This window comes from Passer montanus, unplaced genomic scaffold, assembly GCF_014805655.1.
Source record: "Passer montanus isolate IOZ18808 unplaced genomic scaffold, ASM1480565v1 scaffold12, whole genome shotgun sequence".
Lineage (NCBI taxonomy): Eukaryota > Metazoa > Chordata > Aves > Passeriformes > Passeridae > Passer > Passer montanus.
Genome location: NW_024358722.1, coordinates 14,983,907 through 14,999,673, shown reverse-complemented (window position 1 = coordinate 14,999,673; position 15,767 = coordinate 14,983,907). Strand labels below are relative to the sequence as shown.

Genomic DNA, 15,767 nt, shown 5'->3' with positions numbered 1-15,767 from the left:
GCAAACCAGTCGAACAAGATTTTAAAAGTTGCTGAGATTCCTTCTGATTTGGCAATGATTCCTCGGTGTCTTTTAGACCATCTAGGCAAAATGGAAAAGAACATAATTAAGATAAATCTTGGGTTTGTTCTCATCTGAGAAAAACCCTTTGCTTCTCTTCTGACCCTTTTAGTGTGACATAGGGTGTCAGGCTTACCCAGGTACATGTTTCCATTTTGCCTTATGAGTGCAGCAAGGCTGGATTCCCTAAAACTTCCCAGCATCACCATGGTGATGTTTTTGCCATGCACAACTTCCTGGGCATGCATACTCCATTCCAAAAGCCCTGGCCACTTGGGCTAAACCCCTAGCAGCTGCAGAAGCCCACCCCACATGCCTGAGCTACTCCAGTTTGCTCCAGGGACACCTACCTGCTAGCCAAATCATTCAAATACACATCCACATGCATAAACATTGAATTTCCATTATGTAATCTAAATGGAAAATACCTGGAACATATACATCATGATAGATCTGGTCTTAGTTCTAAAATCTCCCCCTTGCACATTTAAGGAGGCCTTTTTTTGCCACAGAATCCTGCAAACTAGACTCAAACAGGTGTCATTTTTTACCTTGCTAAAGTGAGGAACACACAGAAGAGGCAACAAAAAATTGTCAGAAATGGCAGAACCAAACTTCAGGCACTCAACAAAGCTGGATAAAGTCTTATGTCACAGAATTCAACTGTAACATGACCTTTTACAGAGGTAATTCTACTTCTACATTCTACTGTTAATTTTCATTACTATTATCCCAAGTATGGCTTTGTATTTTATCATGCAAAGCTTTTTAGTTTTTATTAATTCCACAACAGCTTTTACTGATGACTGCCTGTTAGTTTCAAAAGTTGCTGGGATTATCAGACACTGAAGGTTAACTCAGCTTACATTTATCTCTTCCCTGTGCTTCTATGAAATGACCTTGTCCTATGGAGCTACTGTCAGTGAAAGCTTTGTAAGTAAAAAAGTGGGAATGGGACCTTAGGTGTGCATATGGGGAAAGAACAGAACTTATCTGTTTTGGCGCTTTTAATTCAACACAATACTGTCTTTTTTACATTTTTTTTTTTTAATAAACACTGACTGTTTATTAGAAAAACAGGGACACCTGGAAAGTTACTTCACTAAATGTAAAGGTTTCATGTTTCCTATTAAGTTAAAAATTACGTGGTCAGAATTTTACAATTTGTGGTTTCTTTTTAGATTGTTTTGGTTACACGCAAATGCGCTGTGCAAAATACAAAGGCAATAATCTTTCTAAAACTGCTGACGACCAGGCCATTAAGTAAGGGGGCTGGTCACATTTCATAAACTAAGGAACATTGTTGGAAGAGGAATAACTTTTAAAAGTTAAGAGGTGACTTCTGTAAATGCTCACACTGATGACGAGTGTAGGATGATTGCACAATTAATTCTTTGTGGCACGCACAGAAATCTGCAGCCATAACTGTGGTTGTGTAGAATCTCAGTCATTCTGATGCAGGGTGTGAGGGAAAAAAAACTTTTGAATTCTCCTTTTTATAAAAATACACGTATAAAGGTTCAACTTGGAGAGCCAAGGTGGCACCTAATAAAGGTGAGGCAAAGAGGAGATGACAAATAATGGAAAATTGTAATATATACTATAATAAAACCTTTTATTTTACTGTTTATTATCCTTAGTGAAGTCCATACCTCTGTGCTGCACATTTCATTAGTGTGCACTGTAACGCCTGGATGAATTTGAGAGCAAACCCTGCTGACCTTACTAACACAAGCAGCCCCACTGGCCCAGGATTGCATTTCACACAATCACAGCCCATTCCTGCAGCACTTATGTTCCAGAAGATAAAGGCTATTTTACAGAACATGCTGTTTGACACGCAAGACTGCTACCCATATATACATACATAACTACTTGTCAACTTGCAAATCAAAGGTATGCTTCTGATATATATATAAAGAGATAATTTGAGTCAGAACTTCTTTTAAATATATATAGAACAAATATAAAAAAGGAATAAGAACTTTTATTTTAATATTTATTTATAGACACATTTTTGTGTATTTATAAATATATTTTTGTGTATTTATGTATTAATACGTAAATATCTACATACATAAAAGAAGTTCTTGTTTCTACAAGTAGATTTAATAATTTCAGTGGAAACAGTCACAAATAGTCACTGGATCTGATCCAAAAAGCCATTCAGGTGTCATCTCTGAGAACTTATGGAATGGCATCATCTTCCACCATCAAGTAAGAACACAAAAAGCTGTGATGTCCACACAGCAGTGTATAGTCTGTGTTTAAAACTGCAGCTTAATAAAAGACACCTAGAATGCAATTAACCTCAAAAAAACTGTTACCAAAGACCACCAAAAAAAACCCAAAACAACAACACTGGAACTTTAGACAGGACCTCACACCAGAATGACTAAAATCTGAAGGAAAGGGGAAAAAATTATTATGGAAAAGAAGAAAAGGGGAAAGAAAGGAACATCACCATTAGTCTGTATTTCAGTGCTATGTTATTCTTCACATTTTACAACTCCTAAAATAGCTTCTCTCCAGTAAAGTTGCACCCTGTCTCCACAGAGTACAGCCAGTCATTAGGGGTCTAGGGAAGCATCAATAGCCTAAACTCCATATCCTAAAAGCATACACATTTCCCATAAAGGCTGCACACATCACTGCTACATGCAAAGAGGTTTCTGCTTCGAACAGCTGATTTCCAGCTTTGAATAAGTTCAGATTCAAGTCTTCATAAAAACTTTGCCAGAGAAATTTCCCCATGGTTACACCTCCCAGAGTTTGATCCCCTCACGTGCTTTCCTAAAACTGCTTGTCAGCCTTGAGGATGCCACACTAATCTTCTATGTATCATTCCAGTTTTAGTCTATATGCCACTGAAGAAAAGGCTTCCTTAATCCTCGCACCTGTGGTTTTAATCACCACAGGAAATCCTGTTTCCACTTAAGTCAGTAAGACTTAAATATCAGCAGAGGCAAATGAACAGATTCATTAACTAAAAATAAAAATAATTAAAATAAGACAGAGAAATATAAGCTCAGTGGTTCATAAACCAGAGGGCCTTGACATCTACTTATAGCAAGCATGACAAAGTAAAGACAGTAGGGTAAAAGTCATCCCTTTAATCTCAAGGTTTGAACTCATGACCTGAATCTCCTTCTCAGAATTACAGCTGTTGCCTTCTATTTCTGAACTGCATGGTGATGAGTTGGGTTATACCTCATTAAGTAACATACAAATAATATCTGTAAATATTGGATTCCTAACAGAGCATCCACTGGAGTTTATTCAACAAATTAAAACCATGTAACTCAAGTTAGAATGTGTACCCAGACTGCACTGTTGTTACGTGTATAGCAAGATTAATTGGCAGCAACTTTAATAATGGGCCAGCCAGTGGTAATGCCATATTTAAATCATATTCTGCAGCTACAAAATCAAAAAGCTCTGCATCTGGCATCCTGACTTCTTCACAAGCTGCCTATGCAGTCTGCACAGATGAAAAGCTCTAATAAGCTAACACAGCTTCAGAAATGGTTTTTTTCCTAATGGTTTTTAAGCAATACATGTTCAAGAACATCCTAGAAAGCATACAGAAAGCAATGCCTTGTTTCTTATTACCTCATGAAACAAAACCAAACCCACAACCAAACCAGACCAAGTACCAAGCTTTTATGCTGCACTCATCAGATCAGTGCAGAGGTCTTTGCCTCTCAGCCTTACACAATTTTTAAACCCTTTTTTTATGCCTGGCTACTGAAATCAATGAATGCAGTATTCCTGAATGGCTGATCAAACTACATCCTCCCAGACAGATTGTTTGAGCTTGGTGACTCCATCTAGAATTAGAACAGAAAGATCTATTTCTGTATTAGTACTTTGGATCCATATTCAGATTATTTTAGAGCTGGATCTTGAAGAGGCCAGCTCTGTGGAGTGGCAAAGATGTTCAGTATTTTCTTCTCCTGAATCAATGATCTTTTAGACGAGAATGAAATTATTAGCTGGGCTCTAAGGACCAGTCCCTAAGCTTCCCCATCATGGATATTGACTTGACAGCTGAAATGCCTCCTCTCACAAATTCCAGTGTCATTTGAACATCCACCTTATCAACAATTAAGTCAGCATGTAAAAATGCCTACAAACTGGCTGCAAATGTGCATCAGACCCAGTAGTGTCTCACATGAAGGACCTGAGTCCTCAAGTTCATCCCTGCAGTCTGGTGAAATTAAAAGCAATTAATTCACCATGAGACAGACAGTCCAGCAATGTGTTTCAGCAGCAACTGAAGTGAATGAGAATTGAAGACAACAGTCTGTGTCTGCGAGGCACAATATTGACATAGAAAGTTCAAGTAAGAAGGGAAATGTGTGTCTATCTTCTTCACATAAGGTGTGTTCCACTTCTTTAATTCTAGGACATGACACAAAAATTTAACAGTCCAGCAGTTTAAAAAAAAATTAAAATTAAAAAAAAAGGCAAAACATAGCAGATGGAGAGAACAGCAGTGGCACTGGCAATCCTGGTCTGACCTGCTGGTTGCAGTGCTACAACATCAGAAAGATGTTCAGCATTTTGCAAGGTCTGACCAGTCCCTTTCTAAAACAATCCACAAGAAAGATTATCAATATATCATACTCCCAATTTGATCAATGTTCCACTGGAAGTATATTTATACTTGGGTCTAATACATTGTTTTGGCTGAGTAATGCATCCTTAAATTGAGGATCTTGTCTGAAATTCTGAAAAATCTCCAATCTTTTTCTATTAATCATGAAGAGACACTTCAGAATTTTATGAAGTCTTTTCTTATTAAAGACAATCATAACGATATACCAAATTTCAGCAGGTACTGTCAAATACTTCACTCCTCTAAAAAATCCAGCCTATACAAAACCACACTTGTTACCTTTTGTCGAAAACTACACCACTGCAGCAATATTGCACTACTGTGCAATGTGAACCTCTTTTGAAACTCATTGGGGTTTTAAGAGAGGATGCAGAGTAGCCCGTGGTGCAGACTGACAATGTGTGTTCGATTGCCCTTCTCCTCCAAGCCCTGTGAGGTGTGACTGAGAAGGTGCTATGGGCAGGTACAGCAAAGGCTCAATTACCAACAGCTCAGGGGCTCAGCTCTCCAGTGGAGGCATTCAGCTGCCTTACCTCAAGCACCCTTTCTGAAATGGACACAGGCCAGCTCTGGTCCCTGGACATACGGTAACCTAAGTTAAAGGCTGCTTAACTGCCCACAAAACTTGCAATTTATGGATCACTTAAAAACCAAAGAAAATCCTCGAGATAAACTGTACTCAACCTGAAAGTCAATACAAAATCCACATAATCAGGAAAGCTTGTCACTATCTTGTTGCTTGAATCAAACAACACTTTCAAGCTTTTCTGTTCTGAACAAGATGAGAATGTCCTCCTTTATCAGGACAGAAAAGCAAAGTTTAAAGCAAGAGTGCTTGAATACCCATGGGTCTTAAGTCACAATCTCCACAATGATACTCATAATACACTTTATAATGGGCTCGTAAGTGGCTAGTTGAATCTTTAAGTACTTCAGATTTTAAAATTATGGCAAATAATCCACTGTTACCTTCTACTTATGATCATACATGCCTACAACACAACTTAAAGACTATTAACATAACATCAGCAGGTTCTATATTTAACCATTTCTTAATTATGGCATGAAGTTTCTGGTAAGAAATGTAATCAGCTCATCTTGTAGGTGAACTGTTTGTATTCATTTTTTCAGCTGCTTCTGAGAACACTATGTATGTAAGAAATCCTAGTGGAAAACCTTAATGCAAGTCTGATCCTGGTTAGCAGTTCACAATTAACCCCACCACATTTACTGAAAACAGAGTGAAGAAACACTAAGAAAATGTAAAATGATGCTCCAAAAGTTCATGCAGTGTCATGAGAGAATGGGCTATTGAACCAACTGTGGCATTGTGAAGAAATAATGCTTTTCATGAGTATTCCTAAAATAACCTTCCAAAGTGCCTCTTGGAAACTGCTTGTGCTCATCCCACAGCTTGATGAAAGTACCCTAATTAATTCAACAATTTTGTATCCAACAGGGTAAACACATGGATTTAATCAAAATTAAGTAATTTCAAGGGATAGAGCATTATACAAACACAAGGATCTTTCATGTTGAAGGTATACAGTTTGACTGGAGTTTCATTTTTAACATGTCCCTTAGGACAGAAATGCAATTGAAAAGATGCATTTGAAAACAATGCTTTGTCTAAGAAGGATCAACCATTGCTAAAAATCTGAAGAAGAACAGTTAAGAAAAAGCCCTTATCTGCTAGATCACTTACAGAGGTGAAACACTGGAGGTTTGCGTGCTGCAAGAGGTTAGAAGTCACTGCTTTAGAACCACAGTAAAAGAAATGTAGTCTTCCACCATCTGTTAATCAAGATACTTCTTCAGTCTCCAGTGTCTGAGGTCTTTGACTCCTGAGCTTAACATCTTATTTAGCACAAGGACCCAATCTGTGTAATATGATCCTGAGCCTCCACTACCTCAAGCCTCCTCCTGGCCCTCTCACTCCTTACCTCAGCAAGTCTTGAAGAAATCATTGAGCAATTTGCAGGGATTGGAAGAGAACAACACTGATGACTGCTCTGTGTGTATATTAACTGTGCCAGGATTCATTTCATAAGAATGAGAAGCTTGTCATTTTCAGTTGTGCAGAGTGTTTTGTGCCAGATGACTTCTGCCTTCCTCCCTGGAGACAGCTACTGAGCCAGCTCTGAACAGATGCAGCTCTACAGACCACCTTCTTCTGGAAGCATGAGATAGTCAAAAAACTTTTATGGCCTCCACACAATTAATGTTTCTCTTTAAATCAAATCAGACAAAAAAGCCCTATTTCACTAGGAAGCAGCTTCCAGCTCTTCTGTCCTGCTCAGCTTGTGAACCCAGGAGAACCTGCCTCACAGGTGCAGAAGTGGGAGCTCTACCCTCCAGGTTTCAGCATAGGTGCTATGGTACAGTGGCATCAGGCACAACAAGGATATTTCATCACCACTCCCAAAGTGTTTCCCTACCAGGAGCCTGAAGAAAAGCAGGGACAAGACAGTTATTTTTTTTCCATAGGCCAGCTCATGCTTTCCTTGCTAAAAAAAAGCACAATTAATGTGAAGAGAAATTAGACCAAGGGACAAGAGACATGGGGAAGAGCTGACCCTGTGCCTTCTCTTATTAAACAAAACTCCTGCTTTGCGTGCAATCCATAGAATATTAAACTTTACATACACTGGAGTTGGCTTGAAGCCTAACAAAACTGGAACCACCCCATCCTTATTGGCTTTATATAGATAGGTGCAGAAACATACAAAGTTGAGATGATTCATGCTCTCTGGAATGAAAGGCAGCAGCACAGCTTTGCTTGAGCAGAGATATTCATGGGAGCAGGAAAAACAGAGTGAGCACTCTGCTGGGAAAAGCTGCTGAAGGTTGTTCTTGGTAGCTGTCGAAGAGGAAGAACATTACTGAAAAAGGGGATAGGGCAGCCCAGAGAAGAGACTGGAAGGTGCCTGGGCCAAAGAAGATCTTTTGAACTTCTAGTCAACAAAAACAGAACTTGTGACATAAAGCAGCCTAAAATCAAAATATGTAGTTAGCAATTTTTGCAACTCTTGGAGCTTCTCGGCATATGGCACAAAAAAAGGACAAGGCAAAGACAAGGTACAGTATAAAATTTAAATAACTACTCAATGTACAGAAAAATATAAGTACTAAGCTTCTTAGAAGGCAAGAAATGCTCTGCCCATATAGGCTATGCACTCTAAATGAAATGGAAGCTCAAAATACCTTTAGCAATATTGATAGATTCCACATTTTTCTTAAACACACAAGATTCACTTCAGTGCTTTAATCAAAACGTTACTCCAAAAACACACAAACACCCAAGTATTCTAAAAGTACTTGGAAAGCATTCTGAAATTTTGAGTAATCACCTCAGGATGTCACAGGTCCTACGAAAAACTTAACATTATTTTCCAGAAGTTTCTGGAAAAGTTTCCAGATTATGGAAAGAAACTGCTGATATGAAACTAGAGAACAACTGTAGATTTAAGGGTGCTGATGTAATTTTTCCACAGAAAGCAGCTGAACTCTGCAGAGAGAGAGCAGTGTCAGGTTAGAACATTACGCTGCTTCATGGACTCAAGCCCCACTGCAGTACATTTCTGCACTGCACTAATGAGATGGCACTCACTGCACAGCTGTACAGATGTCGAGCCTTCAGAAGCTGGGATAACTATATGTCAAACTTCTGTGGTTTTGCCACTTGGTATTTTGGGTGTATGCCTTCATTTGTGATAATAAATATCAGGCCACAAACAAATGTCTCCTCAGATATCTGATATGTTTAACACTCAAAACAGCTTGAAAATCGAAACATTTCTGCTGTTAGCTTGGAGTTCTCCTGGAAGGATTAATCTACAATATATACCAGATGAATAGGCTAGGGATAAGACAATGATTGCCAGTTGTTGGTATGGGTTTCTCTGCCATTGTGTGTACTGCAGGATAAAAACTGTGGGTACAAAAAGTTCAAACAATGCCTTTGTTATGAAAATCTAAATCCTACTGCACATTTCCATGCTGAAGACTGAAAATTTCGAAGTTGCTCCTAATCCTATCTTGCCTATAAGCAGGTACAAAGAAAGGCAGATGTCTGTAAGGCATCTGTAGAAATGGATGGAACAGTACCATCTATTTTAACTATCAATTAATGGGCCCCAAGGCTTTTTCTTCATGTAGCAAATGGGGAAATGTGATAGCAAAGTTAAACAAATGACACGGCATCAGACAGTCAGTCTGGAACAGCAAAGGAAGCAGAATTCAACCTCAGACTCATTTAGAACACCCTTATCACCACACAATTCCTTCTGCATATGCTTACATAAAATATATTATTATTGTGTTAGCTTCTGCACCTCTGCAACCAACAACTACTGAGGAGAAATTGCTGCAGCTTAAAGAAAGGCAATTGTGTTATCCTGACAGATGACTTGCAAATTTGTTACTGTTATAGCCCACACTAAGAGGAAGGGCTTTGGTTTGACCCGTTGCACACTTGAGGAATTAGCATTAGAGCTGACTAAACCCACAGGATCAATTTCAAAGCTCTGGCTCCTCATTCAAAAAGGCCAGAACACCACAACTGCAAATGAAGCAATGTTTTCTGTGGTATTGTTAGAAAAGATCTCCCTCCTCAATGAAATCAATAGCAATGACTGTCCTTTCCTACCAGAAATCTCAGACTCGCAATGGAAAAACCATATATATATACACACACATAAATACTAAACCCTATCAGTAGAGTCAAGTCTCTGTCTTTACAATTCTGTTTCCAGAGTTGTCTCCTATCAAACTAATGCTCCAAGACCAGAACTATCACATCAACAGTTACTTTCCTTTATTATCTACAGAACGTTTTCTGTCCAAAGTAGTAAAGACTCTATAGGAGTCCGATAACTTTACAAGGTGATGGCATTTCTGTGTTTATTGTAAGCCATTTCTATTGCAAATTGCAACAACTTTTCAAAGTGTAGCAGTGATTTGGAAATGCAGGCACACTAATACATCAACTGCCATGACTAATGTGTAAACTTTTAATGACCTTGGCAAAATCTATCTTTCATTGGGCAAGTGCCACTATTTTGACTGTACAAAATGTTTTGGAAATATGTTGAAAATTATACTTGTTTTGGAAAATATTTTAGGATTTCAGTATAGCAAATGGAGCTATATTAAATAAAAGTTTGACATGGAGGAGAAAACACTCCAAGGCTGTGTCTTTTTTTTTACTTTTTTAAAAGAGGTATCCTCCAAGTGTTGTACATTCATAGAATGCTGACTTTTTATCCAAACAAACTTAAGAAGATAAAACATTATCCTGAATGGCTTTCAGTTTCATTCAGTCACTGTCATCTTCTTGCTTCAGACCACCTCCTTCTTCACTGTTGCCCCCTCCGTCGCTTTCCTTGTCCCAGTCCTTCATAGATGCTCCCATCATGAAGTCATCACGCAGTATATTCCATTCTGGCCCCTCTTCAGACTTCGCTTCACCCTGAATGTTTGAGGGGCAGAGAAGAAAGAACAGAGAAACAAGATAAATGTGAAAGACAGTAGAAGATGCAAGGTCTCCATGCAATCAAAATAACACCTCCTACAATCAGCAGACGGAGGGCCAGGTCTTTGTGCAAATGGTACAGAAACATGCAGAACAACCAAAAATGACTTGATGCTAAAATGCAAACTTGTTTTAAACAAACCAATAAAAGAAATATGGAAACAAAACAATTATTCCTCATGGATGAAACAGTCAACCCTGGGTATGGCTTCCTTTATTAAAATCTTTCTTGGCAATCAGAATAGATTCATGATATCATTTATTAACCCCCAGGTACTGCTTCATTAGAACACTTCTTGGCACATTTCTAAAACACAAATATGGATTTAATAAAAGCTTAACCCCCCTCCCCCCACAAATTTAATATTTAACATAATCAGTGATACATGAACCAAATCCCCTTTATGTGAATTATTACCTCACTACCTGGGCTTGTCATATGGTACAAAACTGCCTCTAAAAGAAACAAAGCTGATCTACTCTTAGCAAGCCAACAACACCTTACTCCAAATTTGCTACCTCTTGGAAGTGGTTAACTCGAGGCCCACTGCATGGACTGGTGAATAATAAAGAGAAGGGCGGGGAGTGGAGTTTCAGGTCAGTGCTGGAAACAGCGCTTGGTCACGGCTCCCGGAGGTGACAGATCACATTTGGGCAGTGCAACAGCCCCATCCTGTGGCAACACTTTCAAACAACAGCTGAAAGCTATGCTTGCATCCTTTCCGGAGGAAAATACCGAAAGCTGCTCGATGTACTGAGTAAGGATTTATTTCAGTGTTAACGCCTTAGCAGCAAAACATTTTTGACGAACAACATGGATCAGAATCCAGCAGGCAAGCAAAAAATTGTCCTACCAAAGTGGAATTAGGGACACTGAAAACACTAATTTAGTTCTGCAAGGTCTTTGAAAATACATTTAACACTGGCACCCCACGGAGGGTTCCCCACTCCCATGCTCCAAAGAAGGGACCTCAGCATCCTCTGCAGACAAGATTTGCCTACTGGATGCAAAATCTGCAGTAAATGTATGATCACTGTAGACATCTGTCCACACCTCTTCTCTGCCATGCACATAGGAATGTGATACCACTGCATATTTCAGCTGAAGCCTGTGGGAATCAAGATTTGGAATAGAGCAGCATACAGAATTTGATTTCAGGAAAAAGAGAAATTAAGAATGCGAGTCCATTACTGTAAATAAAACATGCCCTATTACACCATCAGAAGTTACCCGAGTGCAAAACGTCTGCCAAACAAGGTATGTGCTTTTAATAGGTAATCAAAGCAGAAATGCTACATGTGACTTCTGCACGAGTCACATGCTGCCCTCACAAAAACTGGGTAACAAGTCTTAACACTTTTCTTCACAAAAAGAATTTCCCAGGGCCCTGTTCAAATAAAGAGAAACTCTACAGCTGTTCCTCAAGATGTTTGCACCGGGTTTGGGTTTAGGGTTTGCTTTTGTGCCTTCACAGATGCTCTCATTAATGGCTACTCCCATCCAACAATTCCCCTTTTCCCAAGGGTAGTGCCTCCTAAGCACTCATCACTCTTGCAGAAATTTACTTTAAGTGCTACACCCAGTAAACCTAAAATCATCTCAGAAGGGGCAATCAATTACCTGGAGTTACAGATAAGAGCTACAGATAAGGCAGGTCCCTAGGCAGACCTTAAAATTTTCACATTAGACTCATCTGTATTGTTATGATAGTGCAAACACAGGTAGTCTGTTCTGGGATGCAAGGAGAGGGTAACTTTTGTTTTCCTCCTTTTTAACTGTATTGCAGTCGTATATGTTTGCCTTTGCAGAGTAGAGAACAGTTTAAAAAAATCACAAAAATCACCAAGTCCTTTCTTTTTTAATCCTAGATCTTTGATAAATCGATATTTGAACAGTGAAATTTAAGAGTTGAATCCGAAATACTTAAAAGGAAACATCCCATATTTCTTACAAAACAATCTACATTTTTTGTTTTCAATAATAAACCCAACAGAATTGCCTTTTTTTTTTCCATATGTGCAGAACAGGGATTTTTTTTTTCTTATTTTGTTTTGGTTTTTAAACAGCACAGAAGGAGTAGATTATTATCAGCAATGACAGTTGCAGGCTCAGGGTTTGAAAAGCTCAATCCTCAAACTCATCACAAGCTACTATTCAGCAACCATTAGCCCTTCTTTCTGTCTATGTCAAGTGAACAACAGCACAAAAGCAGAACTTTAACAAAAGAGGGATGCTGATCTTCCATAGCATCACCGATTCTGCAAGGCACCACAAAGGCCTGAATAGAGTTTTACAACAAGCTCAAAGGAGAAAGACAGAGGTAGCATGTTCATGCCTCAAAGATGAAGATTAAATGCTTGAAAGCAAATATTTAGTCAATTTTAAGCATGCCTCCAAGTGAAGAAAACGCCTTATTTAGTATCTTCATTCCTAACTCATTTACTACTTATTTTCCCCTCAGAATAAAAATTCTCCAAGTCTACTGCATCACAAAACATTCTCAGTCTTAAGAAAATATGCAGTGAGAATATTTGTATAATTGACAATTAGTTGAACTGTAACATCACTTCCCAACTTGCTTTATGTAAGAAAGTTAATACAGTTGAGTTTTCAATGCCATAATCTAGTTTCATCTAAATAAAACAAAACTGATTCTTGGCACATGGAAAATAAACCAACTTTTAATCTACACAAATGCTTTTGAACTCCCAGTCAGCTGTTCATGCACATCTCACTACAACACTGAAGTCCCCTTTGAACATCCCCAAATGAAAACAAAGCAGAATCTGAATCCTTCAGTAAGGCAAGGAGTGAAGAATTCTCATGTTGCTTTTTTTCCTCTCCTCTTTTATACACTGGAATTGGGTTTTCTTTGCCAAAGGGTCTGGCAACCGATTTCAAAAGGTCTGAGAGGCAGCAATTAGTAAAATACCTCAAGAGTCACTGTCGTTTTACTAATTGCTGGTGATGAACTTATTATCATGAGCTGAAATAAGGCAGACCAAAGCATGCACTGTGGTTACTCTAGTGCTGATACTTGCTCTGATGAACTCATAGTCCAGTTGAAGAGTTCATATAAATTTAAAAAAAAAACGTGCCTACTTACTAGGCTATCACAGCATTAGCTAAAGCCTCTTACAAGTAGGGCTCCGTAGTGGGGACATACTTCCTGAGCTAATTCTGCTTTGAAGACATACTCCCTAAAATCTGCACCAGGACAAGAGGAACTGAAATTCTTGGTCAAGTCCTAATAAAACAGAGGTCCAAACTAAGCTCCAACTAAGCTTAGTTCTGTCACTTAGAACAAGCAGCTGACCCTTGCAGGATCCAGGCTGAAACTGCCTCCTGGATGCTTTTAAAGGAATTGGTCTATGAAAGCCTTGTGGTAGCAGCAGCAGCTGTAAGATCAAGTTAGAAATCTCCATGTTTTTGTTCATTTCTTTACCACCTCAAAAAACTGGAGCTACAAAATTTGCTCTTGGTAAATGACAAGACAGTATATTCAACTGAGACCTGCCCAACTCAACACTGGAGCTGTGGCAGACAGCACTGACACCAAGGTGTGGGATCAATCCTCTCTGCCCCGTCTGAAGCAGGATGATACCTGCCCGAGCTGTTCAGAACCTTACACTCAAGCAAACCGAAGTCCATAGTCTTACTGGTAAGTAATGGCATTAAAAGATATGCCTTGAAATCAGACAAAGGACAACATTTCACTCCGCTGTCCACCAGCATGGGTCACTTGAGCAACTCCAGCTTCTGCATCTGGAAAGCAACAAACACACCTACAGCACCATGGAGATTCCCTGAGAGCAGTGTCCAGAAGAAGACAGGAATTCCAGGGCTTTAGAAAAGGAACATTTTTCAGACCTAGGGATTACAATCAGCACACTGGACCCCTACGCTTTTGCTTTGTGTATAAGATGAAATGCCAGAGCTTGCAGGGGCATCTCTCTTTACCATCACCTACAATAAATGTTTATTTGTACCTGTCAGGGAAGGAATTTCTAACATAAATATCTCTCAAGCAACAACTTTAAGCACTGAGAAAACAATTCTAACGTGTCTAATTAATCTGAACTGCCTCCCCAGGTTCCTCTGTTTTGCTCAATACAAACATTTAAGACCTTGAGACATAGTGAAGCTTTTGTCATTACAAAGAAGTTAAAAAGCGTAACTGCCAGAACACATTCTCACAAACATCTGACAATTACCTTCCCTGTCAGCCTGCATCTTGCTCTGAATGACTGCTTGTATTCTGGTTCTCATCTCCAAGAAAGTCCATGTAAACTGAGCTCAAAAAACCCCAATCAGGCAGCACAGGCATACACTGAGCTGTGTAAAATCTCAATTTAAAATAAATTAAAAAAAATTAATAAATCTCAATTTTCAGTAGTAGTAGTAGTAATAATAATAATAATAGTAATAACAGTAATAGTAATAAACCCCTCACTTGGCAGAAGAGGGGGAAGGAATGAAAAGCAAAGAACACCAGCATAATCGTTTCTCCTAACTTAATTTTCAGCAATATGCGAGCTCACAGAGAAGAAAACAAATTTCCTTCAGGCTGAGAAGAAATGAAAAAAACTGCAGCCAAAGTACCTAAAGCAGAAATGTAAGCAAAAAACAAAATGTAATGATTTTTAACAGGAAAATTATACTTGGGGTTTGATCATTAGTGCTGCCGGCAAGTTAATCTAATTTGAATTGCAGCAAGATCTTGACTCTAAGAAAGGTTCCTATGTAAGCCTGATCCCAAACAGCCAAAACCCCACAAATTTTAGTCTCTGCAAACTGAGACTAAAACCTCCACCGCTATTATCTTGAACTTCTGAACTGAATTCTCACAGCAACTCACTCTGGGAAGCATTTTCAGCTTGCAGAATATGTGAGCTGCACAACAGAAAGCTATTCTGCTGCAGTATAATTCTGCACAATCATTTATTCCTTAGGGTGAGAGTTATTCAATACCCATCTGCATTCTCTCTCTGAATGAGAAATTAAAGCGACTGAACTAAACTGCCCTGGTTTACTTGAAGTGACACTACACTGTGGGTATCAACAGTGGGACAGGGGATTTACTCAGATCACAACTTTCTCATATACACCAGAATCTGCTCTGGCAATTCTAGTGAATAAATCTAAGAATTAAATTTTTTTTACAGCGTGTTTTGAGACCTGCTGTTCCTGTTCAAACTTCTCTGAAAGTAGCACACTGGAATTATTACTACAAGCACAACAAATAGTGATTTTTCCTTTTGAGCACAGCCAGAAGACCACCCAGAGCGTAACGACCTGCACAAGGAATCTCCTCATCCTTACATCCTCCTCTAGGGTTTACTACAACTGGGGATGTGTGAATGAGAAGGAATGCTTTGGGTTGGCACGCAGAGGCTTAAACATGGCCCAGCTTTGGAGGGGTCAGAACTCAATTACAGAATTTCTAAAAACAAGCATAAACCTGGGCCTAAGCAAAGAACAAAATTCAGAAGCGTTGTTACTAGATGCTCAGTTGCAAAGAAGAATCTTAGAAAAAGCTTATGAGAGAACAG

At 38.9% G+C, this 15,767-nt stretch overlaps 1 protein-coding gene across 1 annotated transcript in view; it reads right to left on the bottom strand.

The window, feature by feature from the left end:
• Positions 1–1,097: 1,097 nt before the first annotated feature.
• Positions 1,098–15,767, bottom strand: part of RRP15 (ribosomal RNA processing 15 homolog) — a 29,575-nt gene continuing 14,905 nt past the window's right edge. The window contains exon 5 of the mRNA XM_039697919.1: positions 1,098–10,151. Coding sequence (XP_039553853.1) covers positions 9,999–10,151 — 153 coding nt within the window. The 3' untranslated portion in view covers positions 1,098–9,998. The remainder of the gene's footprint in view (positions 10,152–15,767) is intronic.